The sequence below is a fragment of the Thamnophis elegans genome, chromosome 1 (assembly GCF_009769535.1).
Source record: "Thamnophis elegans isolate rThaEle1 chromosome 1, rThaEle1.pri, whole genome shotgun sequence".
In the NCBI taxonomy this organism is placed as follows: domain Eukaryota; kingdom Metazoa; phylum Chordata; class Lepidosauria; order Squamata; family Colubridae; genus Thamnophis; species Thamnophis elegans.
This window is the reverse complement of record NC_045541.1, coordinates 174,323,682-174,340,788: the sequence shown is the minus strand read 5'-3', so window position 1 is coordinate 174,340,788 and position 17,107 is coordinate 174,323,682. Positions and strand designations below refer to the sequence as shown.

The following is a 17,107-nucleotide window of genomic DNA, read 5'->3' as shown; positions in this document are numbered from 1 at the left end:
AAAGTGCATGTGCAGAAGGCCAAATGTATGGATGGACGGGGCGCAGATGAGTGAAGCAAGTGAGCTGCTCACATTTGCAAACTGACAGGGGAAGTGAACACCAACCCTGCCTGCTATTATCCACATGTCTTGCCGAGGTGGCGCATTGGGTAGAGTGCAGTACTGCAGGCCACTTCAGCTGACTGCTATCAGCAGTTCAGCAGTTCAAATCTCACCGGCTCAGGGTTGACTCAGCCTTCGGTCCTTCCGAGGTGGGTAAAATGAGGACCCAGATTGTGGGGGCGATATGCTGACTCTGTAAACCGCTTAGAGAGGGCTGAAAGCCCTATGAAGCGGTATAGAAGTCTAACTGCTATTGCTATTATTACCAGCCAGTTTCCATCCTATTAAGAATCACAAGGACTAAAATCTGATTTTTAAGGAAAGGTTTGTTTCTATGACAGACATGCAGATGATTAGGCTCAACCCATCTCATCTCTAGATGAACCACATGTGGAAGCCCAGATGTTCAGGCGTTGATGGCAAACCTATTTGGAGGGGACACAGCCAAGAGAGAAAGACACACAGTTTTAGAAACGCTGCTTAAAATAAATTCTTAGCAAGGGAAAATTCGTTATCAAAAGCGGCTCTTCCCCACGTTGTTTTTCACCTCTCCCGTCTGCCACCAGAGAGCAACAATTTCATGTGACTGCTGGTGGCTCTTGCCAACACTCCGAACCCTTTTTGTGATCCCGAGAGATCTTCCGCCCTGGGAGATCTATTTGTGGATGACAGGCACGATCATCTTGGGGAAGGCGTAGTATCTGCAGTCAGCTGGAGGAGCCAGATCCATAACTCTGGTGTGGATGTTCTTGGTCTCAAAGCCGGACTCCACCAAAGGGGTAATTTGTGTTTCCTAAGGAAAAGTATGAAAAGGGAGATTTACCCTGCGTTCACACAACACGTTAAGCCACAGTTTAAATAAACTCTCACTGGCTGAATCCACAGGGAGGGCAGGGATGGGCTTCAAAAATTTTAGCAAGGGATTCTCTGCCCGGTTGCTGGGTGAGCTTGGCCATGGTGGGTGCGGCCTAGTCAGCCACACGCAGCACGGTGCGTGGAGGGAGTTGCTGCCCTCCCTGGGTTCCGGAGGCTTCCCTTGAGTCTCCAGGAGGGCGAAAACTGCCTCCCCAAGTGGAAACAGGCCTGTTTCTGGCCTTCTCAAACTTCTTCTAGGCCCGTTTTTTGCCCTGAGCCTCCACACGTGCCCTGCATTTACCTGCATCCAAAACGGGCCACATGGGGACTCCTACGAGGGGATGGGAGGGGTGGGCGGGGCCAGCCAGGAGTGGGATTTGGGGGTTCTCTGAACTGCACAGATTCTTAGCTAGAGGTTATCCCGAACCCCTGCGAACCCCCAGCAGCCCACCCCCGAGGGAGGGTCTACTTCTTACAATACAATACAATACAATACAATACAATACAATACAATACAATACAATACAATACAATACAATACAATACAATACAATACAATACAATACAATACAATAGGAGAGTTGGGAGGGACCTTGGAGGTCTTCTAGTCCAACACCCTGCCTAGGCAGGAAACCCTATACTGTTTCAGACAAATGGCTATCCAACATCTTCTTAAAGACTTCCAGTGTTGAGGCATTCACAACTTCTGGAGGCAAGTTGTTCCACTGATTAATTGTTCTCACTGTCAGGAAATTTCTCCTCAGTTCTAAGTTGCTTTTCTCCTTGATTAGTTTCCACCCATTGCTTCTTGTTCTGCCCTCAGGTGCTTTGGAGAATAGTTTGACTCCCGCTTCTTTGTGGCAACCCCTGAGATATTGGAAGGCTGCTATCATGTCTCCCCTAGTCCTTCTTTTCATTAAACTAGACGTACCCAGTTCCTGCAACCGTTCTTCATATGTTTTAGCCTCCAGTCCCTCATCATCTTTGTTGCTCTTCTCCGCACTCTTTCTAGAGTCTCCACATCTTTTCTACATCTTTTCTTCTTAAGCCAGTAGCATTTTCACAGATGCAATCCAAAAGAGAAGGGAGAGGGGCCTGTGAGGACTGTGTCAACCCTGAAGCTGACCTGACTGAGGCCATTTTGAGGCTTCAGTGTTGCCACATTGGAGCTGACGGATAGGAAGGGGGGAATAGAGATAGCTGGGGTTTGTAGCCAAAACAAAATACTTTCTCCTGGGAACCAAGGACCAGGTAACCTGGGGACACCTGGATTGGACCATGTGACTATTTGCGGGGGGGGGAGGAGGAAAACTTTTATTTTTAATTAGCTGAAAACCGCGGGAACATTCAGAGTCGGTTTTCACATAATGGTGTGCCATTACGATATGTCCAATAAAACTAACCACTGAGCCGAGGTGGCACAGTGGTTAAAGTGCAGTACTGCAGGCTACTTCAGCTGACTGCTAGCTGCAGCTCAGCAGATCGAATCCCGCCAGGCTCAAGGTTGACTCAGCCTCCCACCCTTCCGAGGTGGGTAAAATGAGGAGCCAGATTGTTGGGGGACAAGAGGCTGGCTCTGTAAACCGCTTAGAGGGGGCTGTAAAGCACAGTGAAGCGGTATATGTCTAAGGGCTTTTGCTCTTGCTATTCTTTGAGGAATTCACTCGTGGCACGACAAAACCGCGGTCCACTAAAGCGCTCCCGATTAAAGCGCGTACCTGATGTCATCAGCAGTGCAACAAATACGACCGCGGAGAAAAAAGGGCGCTTTAAAAAGCGCTTTTAAAGCAAGCCGATTCACATAAAGGTAAGGCTTAGGGTTAGGGTTAGGGTTAGGGTTACGTTAAGCGTTAGGGTTAAGTTAAGGGTTAGCGTTAGGTTTAGCGTTAGGTTAAGGGTTAGGTTTAGGGTTAGGTTTAGGGTTAGCTTAAGGGTTAGGCTTAGGTTTAGGGTTAGGTTTGGGGGGGTTAGGTTTAGATTTACGCGTTAATTTTAAGTTTACCGCTCACAGCATGCTGTTTTCGTCGCACTGTGATGACATCACGTACGCGCTTTCGTCGAGCGCGCTTTAGTCTACCGCGGTTTTGTGGTGGAACCGAATTCACCTGCCTCGGAGTTCTGTTTGCTATGGGTCTATTGCTTGGAAGTTCCTGTCTTGGGAAGGATTTCTGTCAATAGGTAGGAACAGCAAAGAAGCTGCTTAGAAGAACCTCAATCTGTCTTTCTTGGTTTGGGGAGGCTGACCCTGCAGATAGTGGACAGGACTTCTCATGTTTCTCCTTCAAGCAAACCACCACACATTCAGCAGGCTTTCTTGCAAGCCACACAGCAACACAGAGCTAATTGTGTGTTGTGGGGGTGAAGGTGCTGGGCTCGGGGTGGGTTCTCCACCCAGTGAAGTCTCCTCCACCGCAGCCGTTCCCTTTCAGCTCTCACCTGGAACATCTTTTCGAGGTCCGAATACTTGCTCTTCATCAGGTCCCCCCAGGAAGTCAAGTTGCAATAGGTAAAGACCCCGCCTGGCTTCAGGAGGCGATGGGCATGAGCCTACAGGGAGAAAAGGAGGAGGGGTGTTTGGGAGGGGCAACGTTAGGCGCAAAGAACCAGGAACACGCATTAAGCGCCAGTTGATGTTATGACTCCTTCCTATACACAAGAATCGGGCCAACTGACGGTCAGCGCTAAATTGGCGCTAGATAAGAATTCAACAGAATTCAGGAGAGGTTTTATTTAGAGAGTTTGTGGGAATGGATTGACTCCAGGCTGATTCCTCTCTTGACTTTGCCTTCTGCTTGTTGTGATGACTCGGTGCGAAGCGCAGACATAACATAAGCAGCTGGCTGTTCAAACCGCCCCTTTATTGCTCCAAATTTCCCCAAGTTCCCGGCTCCCAAGTTTCTGGCAATTTTTTTGTGTGCCAAACCGGCAGTAATGCCGGTAGCAACCCATCCCTGCCTCCCCGGCCCCCAGGAGTACTCTGCAGGCCTCCAAAACCTTCTGCATGCTCTGTTTTTTGTGAAAAACGGGGCATGCAGAGGGTGTGGGATGCCTGCAGAATGCTCCTGGCAGCTTGGGAGGGCAAAAACACCCACGTTTTTGTGAAAACGGGCCCATTTTCACTTGGTTTTGCCCTCCCCAGCCCCCAGGAGCACACTGCAGGCCTTCCAAACCCTCTGTACGTCCACTTTTGTGAAAAACAGGATGTGCGGTGCAGGGTTTTGGGAGACCAAAAATGCTGTATTCAGTGTATGAAACACACCCAGATTTTCACCCTCTTTTATTTTTTTTGGGGGGGGAGATGCACCTTATACTCCACAAAATACGGTATTTGAGTTTCCTCTTCAGGATCTGGCCTTCTAAAGAGCAGTCAGGGTTGATCTCCTCTAGGACTGACCGGCTGGATCGCCTTGCAGTCCAAGGGACTCGCAGGAGTCTTCTCCAGCACCAGAGTTCAAAGGCCTCCATTCTTTGGCGCTCAGCCTTTCTTATGGTCCAACTTTCATCACAGTTATGGCCAGCATTTTGGCTCCCGCCATGTGGACTCCCTCGGCCACATCTGGATAACAGTATGAAAGGGAAGTTGGCATCTGGGTGCACCCAGGGGGCAGAAATCAGAGAGTCGATATGGGAGGGAAGTGAACTTATCTTCGATCAACGGCAAACTGAGTGCTGTGAATGAGGAGAAGGAGGCTGAAAAAATTTGCTATCGTGACCAGCAGCTTCACCAAGCAGGAGGGGTCTCCTACAGAGCTGTTGCACTACAGTGCCAATGAACCTTTGCCATTAGCCAGGCTAACTGGGATTTGTGGGATGATGGCAAGGTGCTAAGCATCTTGCCTCTCAATTCGGTGGTCCTACCCAGCCTTCCTAAACCTTTTGAAAAAAACCTTGAAATGATTTTCAAATTTCAAAGAACCCCCAAATAAAACACACAAGACCCAGAAAAATGTCCCCATGTTAGATAGAATAGAATAGTAGCGTTTGAAGGGACCTTGGAGGTCTTCTAGTCCAACCCCTTGCCTAGGCAGGAAACCCTCCACCATTTCAGACAAATGGCTATCCAACATCTTCTTAAAGACTTCCAGTGTTGGGGCATTCACAACTTCTGGAGGCAAGTTGTTCCACTGATTAATTGTACTAACTGTCAGGAAATTTCTCCTCCGTTCTAAATTGCTTCTCTCCTTGTTTAGTTTCCACCCATTGCTTCTTGTCCTGCCCTCAGGTGCCTTTGAGAATAGTTTGACTCCCTCTTCTTTGTGGCAACCCCTGAGGTATTGGAAGACTCCTATCATGTCTCCCCTAGTCCTTCTTTTCATTAAACTAGACATTCCCAGTTCCTGCAACAGTTCTTCATGTTTTAGCCTCCAGACCCCTAATCATCTTTGTTGCTCTTCTCTGCACTCTTTCCAGAGTCTCCACATTTTTTCTACATTGTGGTGACCAAAACTGAATGCCGTATTCCAAGTGTGGCCTTACTAAGGCATTATAAAGTGGTATTAACACTTCACGTGATCTTGATTCTCGTGGCATGACAAAACCGCGGTCCACTAAAGCGCGCCTGATTAAAGCACGTACCTGATGTCATCAGCAGCACGACAAATACGACCGTGGAGAAAAAAGGGCGCTTTAAAAAGCGCTTTTAAAGCAAGCCAATTCACATAAAGGTAAGGGTTAGGTTTAGGTTTAGGTTTAGGGTTAGGGTTAGGGTTAGGGTTAGGTTAAGGGTTAGGGTTAGGTTTAGGGTTACATTAAGCGTTAGGGTTACGTTAAGGGTTAGCGTTAGGTTTAGCGTTAGGTTAAGGGTTAGGGTTAGGGTTAGGTTTAGGGTTAGGTTAAGGGTTAGGTTTAGGGTTAGGTTTGGGGGGGTTAGGGTAAGGTTTTCGCGTTAATTTTAACTTGACCGCTCACAGCATGATGTTTTCGTCGCGCTGTGATGACGTCAGGTACACGCTTTCGTCAAGCGCGCTTTAGTCTACCGCGGTTTTGTGGTGGAACCTTTGATTCTATCCCTCTGTTTATGCAGCCTAGAACTGTGTTGGCTTTTTTGGCACACTTCTAACCTACACCCATCCATGTTTTACAACCACAACAAAGCTAAGTAAATAGGCCCACTGCTGCCCACAGCTGTGTCACAAACTCTGAAAATCAATTTTATTTTTATTTTTTTTCAGTCACAATCTCTCGCAAACCCGCAGAGAAAGGCTGTTTTAGCTCCTCTCTTGGCCCCAAAAGAGACCCACATATTCCTTGTCTTCCTTAAAGCAGAAGGAGGGACACTCCAGTTAGCCTCTGCAAACAAGAGCCGGAAAGGAAGCAAGGACGCCCTCCAGACAGGCCGAGTGATAAGACTGTAGCTGGCTGTACTCAACTGGTTAGGCGCATCACATTCCTCCCTGGGACAAAGTACAGGCTACGTCTTCCAGGGGGAAGCAAACAGGTGTTGTGGCCCGCCAGTGGAACTGGCAGCAGATTCGGACAGTGAGGAGGTTGGGGAGGAACCTGGGCCAGTCCTGGAGTCTGGGGAAGGCTCTAATGAGGGCTCTGCATTGGAAGCAGAGAGGGGGCCAGAGCAGAGGTGGGTTTCTACCAGTTCACACCAGTTTGGGGTAATTTGGCCTAAGTCACAGAACCGGCAGCGACCCAGGCTGGCCACGCCCCCAAACCAGTTCCCTGCCTCCGCTGCCATTGCCGGCATGTTTTTTATTAGTTTTGCATGGTCTTCGTGCATGAGCAGTTTACAATGAATTGCGCACGCACGCACAGTGAAGCACACGCAAAGCGAATCAGTACCAACGCTGGTAGAAACCCACCCCTGGGCCAGAGTTGTCTGACAGTTATCAGCTGCCTTTGGAGTTGGAGATCAGTGGGGCAGAAGAACAGGTGGAGCCTGTTCCCAGTGTGCGCATGCACAGAACGGCCAGAGGAAGGGAACAGCTAAGGAACAAGGGTCGATTTGGGAGTAAAGCCAGAGGTGGATGGTGAATGGCCCCTCCCATAAGGAATAAAGAGGAGCGAAAGGGGAGGGGAGTTTGCAGGAGACAATAAGTTCAATTCATTCGGGTGAAGATCTGTTCCTGACTTCTTGCCAAGTATTGCCTGCTACAGAGTGGCGTTTGGAAGATATCGGCCTGGCAGCTCTCCAAGCCTGATAAAGGTCTGCAGTTATGAAATCTCATGAAAGGCTGTTGGCTGGGACTTTGCTGGAGAGGAATTCCCTTTAACCTAAATAAAAGGGGTTTTATCGGGATGAGGAGTCGGCTTCGTGCTTTTGGGAAGCCTAGGTCAAAACAACAGGTTTGACCATTTGCTCCTTGGTACACAGTCACTATTGTAAATCTGAAAGGGGCCTGTTGCTATCTCCTTTTCTGGGAAAGGAGGGGGAAACCTCCAAACTGAAAAACAGATAAAAACTCGTTCAAGGTGAGCTCACCTTTGGGTCTTTGGTGCTCTCTAAGCTTGGCAGTTTCCTTGCAAATGTTTCAGAGTTGGCATTCAGCAGGATCTGACCAGTTCTGGAGAACCGGTAGCAGAAATTTTGAGTAGTTTGGAGAACCAGCAAATGCCACCTCTGACTGGCCTTGTCCCCATCTAATCTCTGCCTCCCGAGTCCCAGCTGATCGGGAGGAAACGGGGATTTTACAGTATCCTTCCCCTGCCATGCCCACAGAACCGTTAGTAATATTTTTTGAATCCCACCCCTGAAATGTTTCCTTACTGAGCTGAGTATCCTGGAAAAATAACACTGCTTAATAGAGTGTGTCCACTCTAAAAGGAGCAAATTTTCTAAATTCCTCTTTTTCTACCTTTCATGGAGCTTTCAGTAGCCTTAAAGTAGCTTTTCCCAGCCACAGATCACCCCCAGGTATGTTGCAACTACAATCCCCAGAATTCTCAGCCAGAGGAAGAGGGGTCATACTTTCAATGATGCCCGTCTTACCTTGATGAAGTCAAACTGATGGGTGTGCCAGGTGTCTTCTGACAAGGGGTACGTGTCGTAGAGAATCCCTGCATGTGAGAAGCAGATTTTTGGATCTCAAGAAAGAAATGCATTACGGCTATAATAATCATTTTTCGCTGTCCGGGAATGGGTGCTCCTTAAATGAACTTCTGGAGGTTTTCCTTCAACCCATGAGCCCCAATCACAGTGGCCAACAATCAGGACACTTTCTTGTCTTCAGTCCAGTTTGGTTGTCAAATGTGCTGTCATGGATTGATTGATTGATTGATTGATTGATTGATTTACTAGGTCAAGTGCTCAAAAGCACTTGTAATCCAGGGGTGGCTGACTATGGCAACTTTATGACCTGGTGGTTGGTTCAGGAATTCTGAAGTTGAAGTCCACAAGTCATAACATTGCCATAGTCGCCCAGCCTGCCATAACCCCAGGGGATTCTGGGAGTTAAAGCAGTGGTGAAATCATCTGAATTCCGCTACCGGTTCGGTGAGACTGCTACCGAGCGTGCGCTTTGCGCGCATGCACACCTGAGGCCTAGCTGCGCAGCGTTAATAAAGGAACATTTTCAAGCCTTTCCGGATCTGCAAAGATAAGTAGAACAGCGGGGTGGGGTGGGGGAGGGAAATCCACTATGCAACTCTGTTTAGATTAGCTGGAAAGCAGGAAATCCGCCGATTCTATTTAATATACATCGTGCATCACAGCTGTTCATTGCCCAGCTGAATTTTTTACTACCGGTTCAGGCGAACCGGTCCAAACCAATAGCATTTCACCCCTGAGTTGAAGTCCACAGGTTTTAAAGTTGGCATAGTTTCCACCACTTGCCAAAGCCCCTGGGGATTCTGGGAGTTAAAATCCACAGATTGTAAAGCTGCCATAGTCTCTCATGCCTGCCGTAACCCCAGGGGATGCTGGGAGTCGAAGTCCACAGGCCATAAAATTGCCACATTTGCCCACCCCTGCTGTAACCCCAGGGGATTCTGGGAGTTGAAGTCCACAGGATGTAAAGTTGCCACATTTGCCCACCCCTGCTGTAACCCCAGGGGATTCTGGGAGTTGAAGTCCACAGGCCATAAAATTGCCACATTTGCCCACCCCTGCTGTAACCCCAGGGGATTCTGGGAGTTGAAGTCCACAGGCTGTAAAATTGCCACATTTGCCCATCCCTGCTCTAACCCCAGGGGATTCTGGGAGTTGAAGTCCACAGGCTGTAAAATTGCCACATTTGCCCACCCCTTCTGTAACCCCAGAGAATGCTGGGAGTTGAAGTCCACAGGTTGCAAAGTTGCTAAAGATGGGGGAAACAATCACTCAGACAAATGGAAGCAACCCTGTTTCTTACCGTTAAAATATTCATCCGGCAAGGTTGGCGCGACGTCTTCCCACAGCCCTTTCAAGGGGACAACCTGGGGTGAGGGGGAGGAAATGGAGTGCAATCAGTGAAGAGGTAAGCCGTAATGCCGGAAAAACATGCTCATATTGCAGGACAAAAATGTCTTCGTAAAAAGGGGAAAAAAAATGTTTGCAATGCAAGTAAACAAGGAAAACGAGCCCTTTCAGGCCATGGCCCTCAGCAATCAAAGCCTCAGATCTGGGCCCTCCCTGGCAGAAACACAACTCCTTCCAAAGACAGACAAAATCTGTCTTAAAAGATGGGGAGGAGATTCCCCTCGTTTGCCCCATTTTGTGGCAGGGCTGGAAGTCTGTTAGCCCTGTGAGGTAGTCCAGAGAAGAAGCACCACCAGGAGTTCTAACTCTATCCTTATCGAAAGGTTGGGTTGAAAGAATTTGGCAAGTCTGAAAGTATTTTTATTTATTAGATTTTTATCCTGTCTATTACTTTCTAAGCAACTTGAGGCAGCGGAAAACATACCTTCCTCCTCCTATTTTCCTCACAACAACAACCCTGTGAGGTGGTTGAGGTGGGGGAGAGAGAGAGATTGGTCAGAAGTCACTCAACTGTCTTTCGCGCCTAAGGCGGGACTGGAACTCACAGTCTCCTGGTGATTGGCCCAAAGACACCAGAAGGTTTTCACGCCTAAGGCGGGACTGAAACTCACAGTCTCCTGGTGATTGGCCCAAAGTCATCAGATGGCTTTCACACCTAAGGCGGGACTGGAACTCACAGTCTCCTGGTGATTGGCCCAAAGACAGCAGAAGGTTTTCACGCCTAAGGCGGGACTGAAACTCACAATCTCCTGGTGATTGGCCCAAAGACACCAGAAGGTTTTCACGCCTAAGGCGGGACTGGAACTCACAGTCTCCTGGTGATTGGCCCAAAGACACCAGAAGGTTTTCACGCCTAAGGCACAGGGCTGGGTTTCAACCGGATCGCACCGGTCCCTGCGATCCGGTTGGTCGCCGAACCCGGAAGTAAGTAACTTCCGGGAACGCGAAGCCCCCCCCCCCGCGCCCCCCCGCGCCCGCGCGCGCCCGCGCGCGCCCGCACACCCGCGCCCGCTCCTTACCCGGTTTTTTCGAATTTCGCGCTTTCCACGCATGCGCAGAACGCCTGCGCGATCCTCCAGGAGCAGCTGGAGCATCGCGCAGACGCTAGTACGCATGCGCGCGTGCATGCGCGAGGACGGCGCGTGCGTGCGCGAGGACACCGCGTGCGTGCGCGAGGACGCCGCGTGCGTGCGTGAGGACGCCGCCAGCCTCGTTCCAACCGATCCGGTTGGAACGGGGCGAGAAACCCACCCCTGCTAAGGCGGGACTGGAACTCACAGTCTCCTGGTGATTGGCCCAAAGACACCAGATGGCTTTCACGCCTAGGGCGGGACTGAAACTCACAGTCTCCTGGTGATTGGCCCAAAGACACCAGAAGGTTTTCATGCCTAAGGTGGGACTAAAATTCACAGTCTCCTGGTGATTGGCACAAAGTCATCAGATGGCTTTCACGCCTAAGGCGGGACTGAAACTCATCATCTCCTGGTTTCTAGGCTGACACCTTAACCACTACACCAAACCAACTTCTCCCCTCCTGTTCTTTTACTGTCTGGAAAACTAAGGGGGAATCCCTTCTGAATGGCTTCCCATGCTCTCCCTAGTTCCTGTTTTTTACCTCCTTATCAAGTCTGCTACACTCCCTCCTGTCTCCCAGGGACATTCTCACCTGCCATTATCCTCTCCCTCTAATCAGAGTTGCCCAGTTTAGAGCCACCTTATGGACTCGGTTACATCACTTCCCTTCCCCATTCACGGCTCCCCTTTCCTATCATGCCTTGTGATGGGACCCTAAAAACGATCTGCATGATATCGTCTCCGTGAATTGTATAATGACATCAGGGGTGAAATGCTACCGGTTCTGACCGGTTTGCTAGAACCGGTAGCAAAAAAATGCTAAGGTTCGCCCGAACCAGTAGTAAAAAAAAAAACTTTAAAAAGGGTTCCAACGATCGCGCGGATCAGCTGTGAGCCGCGTGATCGTCGGGACTCTCTTTGTTTCACTTTTTAAAGCATTTTTACTACCTATTCGCTGGAACTGGTAGTAAAAAGAAAACTTTAAAAAATGAAAAAAAAAATTCCAACCATCACACGGATTAGCTGTGAGCCGCGCCATCGTCGACCCTCTTTATTTAACTTTTTAAAGCATTTTTTTACTACCTATTCATCCGATCCGGCAGGGAAAAAATGCTTTAAAGAGTGGGAAAAAAGTTGACCCTGCCCACCAGGTCATATGACCCCCACCGTCACCAAGCCACGCCCACAGAATCGGTGCCAAAAAAAATAAATAGATTTCACCACTGGATGACATCATATGCAGGCGTGATGTGTGGTTGCTCTCCTGCCAGGCATTCCTTGTGCCCTCTTTCACCAAGCCCCCTTTGCCCCAACCGAGGTGGCGCAGTGGTTAAATGCAGCACTGCAGGCTACTTCAGCTGACTGCAGTTCTGCAGTTCGGCTGTTCAAATCTCACCGGCTCAGGGTTGACTCAGCCTTCCATCCTTCCGAGGTGGGTAAAATGAGGACCCGGATTGTTGTTGGGGGCAATATGCTGACTCTCTAAACCGCTTAGAGAGGGCTGAAAGCCCTATGAAGCGGTATATAAGTCTAACTGCTATTGCTAACCTTGTGAGGCTGTGTTTTCGCCCACTCCTGCAGCTTCTGGAAGACTCCTTCGTTGCACTCGATGATCCAGTGCTCCTGGATGTCAGACTCTTCGATTTTGCTGGCAGCAATGGCCATGCCAAAGCCAACTTCCAGCACCCGGCCTCCTGAAAGGAAGATTTGATTGATTGATTGATTGATCGACTGATTGATTGATTGAATTTATATGCTGCCCCTCTTGCTCGATCTGGTTAGCTAAGTTGCTGTGAGAGCCACCGAAATGATCTTGGAGAACACTATGCCTCAGAAGATTACAAAGATTAAAGATTAAAAAGACGATTTCTCTCAGGAAATGAAGAAAAGGTTAGCAAGAAACTCAAGATGGCCCCGCCTTGATTCTCTTTGGCACAAAAGGAAGAAAACAGGAAAATTCAGTCCGTTTCAGAATTTGATTACGAGAGGCTCTGTCCATAAAGTAAAAATTTTGTCTTTCTTGAGGAATTTGTTTCTTATCCTAAAAACAAAAGCCTTAAGTATATCAGATCAGGTTAATTCCTAAAGTAGAAGCAGAGATCTGAATCCTAGACTGGCAGAAAGAGAAGGAAGTGACAAATGATTTATCTCTTATGCCCAGAAAAACATACATTATTGCTTTCTGCAGTATAAACACCTATTCTGGGACAGGGGCTGAACCATTTTCTGCATTACTCCATTACAGGTAGTCCTTGTTCTTACGACCACAATTTAGAGCCCAAAAGTTATGTCGCTAAGCGGGACATTTGTTAAGTGGGTTTTGCTCCATTTTACGACCTTTCTCGTCACAGTCGTTAAGTGACGCACAGTGGTGAGTTGTTAGGTGGGTTGTGGGTTTGTTAAGTGTATCTGGTTTCCCCACTGGTTTTGATTTCATTCATTCTTTCATTCATTTATTAAATTTATAGGCCGCCCAATCCCGGGGGACTCCGGGCGGCTTACAACGAAAGAAGAAAAAAAGAAAAGCAAAATAAATAAAGAAATAATTAAAATTCACAACACACATACGCTCTAATCGGGGCTGGACCTTAACACTAAGGTCAACAGCCCCAGGCCTGCCGGAACAGCCAGGTTTTAACGGCTTTCCTGAAGGCCATGAGAGTGGGTAAGGTCCGGACCTCTGGGGGTAGCTGATTCCACAGGGTCGGAGAAGCCACAGAGAAGGCTCTCCTCCGGGGGCCCGCCAGCCGACACTGTCCAGCTGATGGTATCCGAAGGAGGCCCACCCTGTGGGATCTTATCGGCCGTAGGGAGGTGTATGGCAGTAGGCGGTCTCGCAGATAGGCTGGTTCTAAGCCATGTAGGGCTTTAAAGGTGATAATCAACAGAATGTCGCAAAAGGGGGAATAAGTATCAGTATAAGTGTAATCTTTATTGCCATTGTACTTAAATACAACGAAATTGGTTTTAACTTCACTGGTGCAAAATTATAACAGAAACAAAAAAGGAAAGAAAAAGAAGAAAAATTATCGTGTGCATGGAGTGATTGTGGTTGTATTTAAAAGTCTCACAGCCCCAGGATAGAAACTATCTTTAAACATGTTTGTTCGGCTGGCTCTACTTCGATGTCTTCTGCCCGATGGTCAAAGTGCAAAGAGACACTGACCAGGGTGTGAATCATCTCTGAGTATTTTCCTTGCTCTGCTAAAGCAGCGAGACCTGGCGATGTCACCCAGTGGTGTCAGAGGGCAGCCAATGGTTTCTCGTGCTGAATTGATCCCTCTCTGTACGGCCTTCCTCTCCGCAGCTGTTAAACCAGCCTACCATTCTGTAATGCAGTATGTGAGGACATTTTCTATGGTGGACCGATAGAAAGAGGTCATCAGCCGTTGTTCTACGGCTGATTTCTTTCGCAGGGCTCTTGAGGAAATGAAGTCTCTGTTGGGCCTTGCCAATCACCAGCGATAAGTGATCCCGGGAGACTGCAGGCGTCGTAAGTGTGAGTCAGTTCCCAAGCGACTCAACTTGGATCGTGACTTGACCATGCTGCGACCGTCGTAAGTGTGAAGAATGGTCACCAGTCGCTCTTTTTTCCCCCCCAGTGATGTTGCCACTTTGAAGAGTCAGTAAATGAACCGTTGCAAGTTGAGGGCTGTCTGTACTTCAAACACACACACACACCACACACACTTTTCTGGAATCCCTGTGGAACTGTCTCCTTCTCAGGCTTCTGTGCTTGGCCCAAGTCGCTATTTTGCAGACAGCTGTTGCCCTGCAAATGCTGGCTGGGGAATTCTGGGAGTTGAAGTCTGGACATCTTCAAGTTGCCAAGGTTGAGAAACACTGGTCTAACAGGTTCTCCACTCTCCTCCCCCCCCCCCCCCATAACCAACCCCCCCCCCAACTCACCCCTCCCTCCTCAATGGATGCTCACACCCATCAGAGTCACATTCCTGGTTGTTCCTCTTGACTGCACCGCAGAGGAGATAAGAATAGCTCTGTGGTGGATGAAAGGTCCCTTTGGAATGGCTGGGGGTGGGGTGGGGGGGTTGGGCGTTCCAGGGGTCTCGCCCTTTGCTGACAGCTGCAGGCTGAGGCCCAAGATAAGGGCTGCTCCCTTGAGCAGTGGCAAAGGTCTCTTCCAACCTCCAGGGCAACAGCTGTCTGCAAAATAGCGACTTGGGCCAAGCACAGAAGCCTGAGAAGGAGACGGTTCCACAGGGATTCCAGAAAAGTGTGTGTGTGGTGTGTGTGTGTGTGTGTGTGTGTGTGGTGTGTGTGTTTGAAGTACAGACAGCCCTCAACTTGCAACGGTTCATTTACTGACTCTTCAAAGTGGCAACATCACTGGGGGGAAAAAAAGAGCGACTGGTGACCATTCTTCACACTTACGACGGTCGCAGCATCCCCCATGGTCAAGTCACGATCCAAGTTGAGTCGCTTGGGAAATGACTCAAGTGTATGGTCTTTGTAGTGTCCTGGGGTCATGTGATCACCTTCTGTGACTTCCTGGCACCTATTCTCCAAAGCACCTGAGGGCAGGGCAAGAAGCAATGGACAGAGACTAATCAAGGAGAGAAGCAACTTAGAACTAAGGAGGAATTTCCTGACAGTGAGGACAATTAACCAGTGGAACAGAAGTTGCCTCCAGAAGTTGTGAATGCTGCAACACTGGAAGTCTTTAAGAAGATGTTGGACAGACATTTGTCTGAAAGGGTATAAGGCCATGATGACGAGTCTCTGGCAAATGTGGCACTGGTGGCACACGGAGGCCTCTCTGCTGGCACATGAGCCATCACCCCATCCCAGCTCCACCGCACATGTGTGCATGCCTCCCGCCGGCCAGCTGATTATCGGCTCTCTGCCACACGTGGGAGACGCACATGCATGTGCAGGGTTGCACATGCATGCACAGGGGATGGGGATTGTGCACACATGTGCAGGGCATTGTGTGCGCATGTGTGGAGGGCTGGGGGGGAGCACACACCTCATTTTTGGTCCCAGGAGGCTTCAGGGAGGCCTGCTAGGCCCAAAACGGGGTGCAGGGTGGGGAATGCCGCATGCACGGGGAGCATGGGACTCATGCGCACATGCGCAGTAGGGCAGTGCATGCGGGGGTGTTGTGCACACATTGCATTGTGGGTGTGGGCACACGCACTGTCTCCGCGCACGGACACTCTTGGCACATGAGGACAAAAAGGCTCGCCCCTCACTGGCGTAAGGTTTCCTGCCTGAGCAGGGGGTTGGACTAGAAGACCTCTAAGGTCCCTCCTAATCAATCCGGGGAAGCCAGATCCATTTAAAAAGTATCCTGCTAATTTAACAACTGCAGCGATTCACTTAACAACGGCGGTGAGAAAGGCCACCAAACGGGGCCAAACCTCACTTTGCCAAAGTTTCGCTTAGCAAGGGAAATTTCGGTCTCGGTTTTGGTCGTAAGTCGAGGCCTACCTGCATGGAGGCTGCAGAACACGTCCCGGGGGGGTTGACCTTACCCTGTGAAGCAGCCACGCTGGCCAAGGCATGCATGTAGGGGGTTTCCCAACGCTCCATCACCGGCTTCCCCATGATTTCCAAGTGAGTGTCTTCTGGATTGTAGCCCGCAGCGGCTTCCTTCCAAGAAGGCTTACAATTCTCCCCTTCCAGAAAGAGGGGACAAGCCATGTCGGAAGGTCTAAGAGGCTCCTGGAAGGGCAGGGAGAGGCTGACTGAGCTCCAGGAACCTGGAACGGGAGTCGCTGGGCTCCTGCTTAGCTTGAAATAGTCGAGGGGGTGGAGCAAAGGGGGAATGCTGAGTGAGCAAAGAGGAGTTAAGGGAAGGAGAGGGAAGTTTGCAATTCCCATTTCGGAGCAGGGTAGGAGAAGGGGACATCTCCTGGAGAAAGTGAACAATTGCAGATAGTCAGGCTTAAATGCCAACAAAAGTGTGTATAGTTAAGGCTCTGGTTTTCCCAGTTGCAGTGGATGGCTGTGAAGGTTGGACCATAAGGAAGGCTGAGCGCCAAAGAATGGAGGCATTTGAACTCTGGTGCTTGAGAAGACTCCTGCACTGAGTCCCTTGGACTGCAAGGCCATCCAACTGGTCAGTCCTAGAGGAGATCAACCCTGACTGCTCTTTGGAAGGTGAGATCCTGAAGAGGAAACTCAAATGCTTTGGCCACCTGATGAGAAGGAAGGACTCCCTGGAGAAGAGCCTCATGCTGGGAAAGATGGAGGGCAAAAGAAGAAGAAGGGGATGACAGAGAATGAGATGGTTGGATGGAGTCACTGAAGCAGTCGGCATGAGCTTGAATGGACTCCAGAGGATGGGAGAGGACAGGAAGGCCTGGAGGAACGTTGTCCATGGGGTCGCGATGGGTCGGACACAACTTTGCAATGGAGGAGGAGGAGGAGGAGGAGGAGGAGGAGGAGGGGAAGAGGAAGAGGAAGAGGAAGAGGAAGAGGAAGAAGAAGAAGAAGAAGAAGAAGAAGAAGAAGAAGAAGAAGAAGAAGAAGAAGAAGAAGAAGAAGAAGAACAACAACAACAACAACAACAACAACTACAACTACAACTACAACTACAACTACAACTACAACTACAGGTTAAAATGGCTCTTGCTATTGAATGGGATAATGCAGAAGAACAGAATATCAGAGTAGGAAGAGACCTTGGAGGTCTTTTAGTCCAAGCAG

General features: G+C 49.3%; 1 protein-coding gene across 1 annotated transcript; it reads right to left on the bottom strand.

The window, feature by feature from the left end:
- Positions 1-410: 410 nt before the first annotated feature.
- On the bottom strand, positions 411-16,219 carry GAMT (guanidinoacetate N-methyltransferase). The gene is made up of 6 exons (XM_032220056.1): positions 15,931-16,219; positions 11,984-12,129; positions 9,255-9,318; positions 7,895-7,962; positions 3,394-3,504; positions 411-895 (listed from the first exon to the last, which is right to left on the bottom strand). The coding sequence occupies exons 1-6, from the start codon at positions 16,097-16,099 to the stop codon at positions 758-760; spliced, it is 696 nt and encodes a 231-aa protein (XP_032075947.1). The 5' UTR covers positions 16,100-16,219; the 3' UTR covers positions 411-757.
- Between the last annotated feature and the right edge of the window lie 888 nt (positions 16,220-17,107).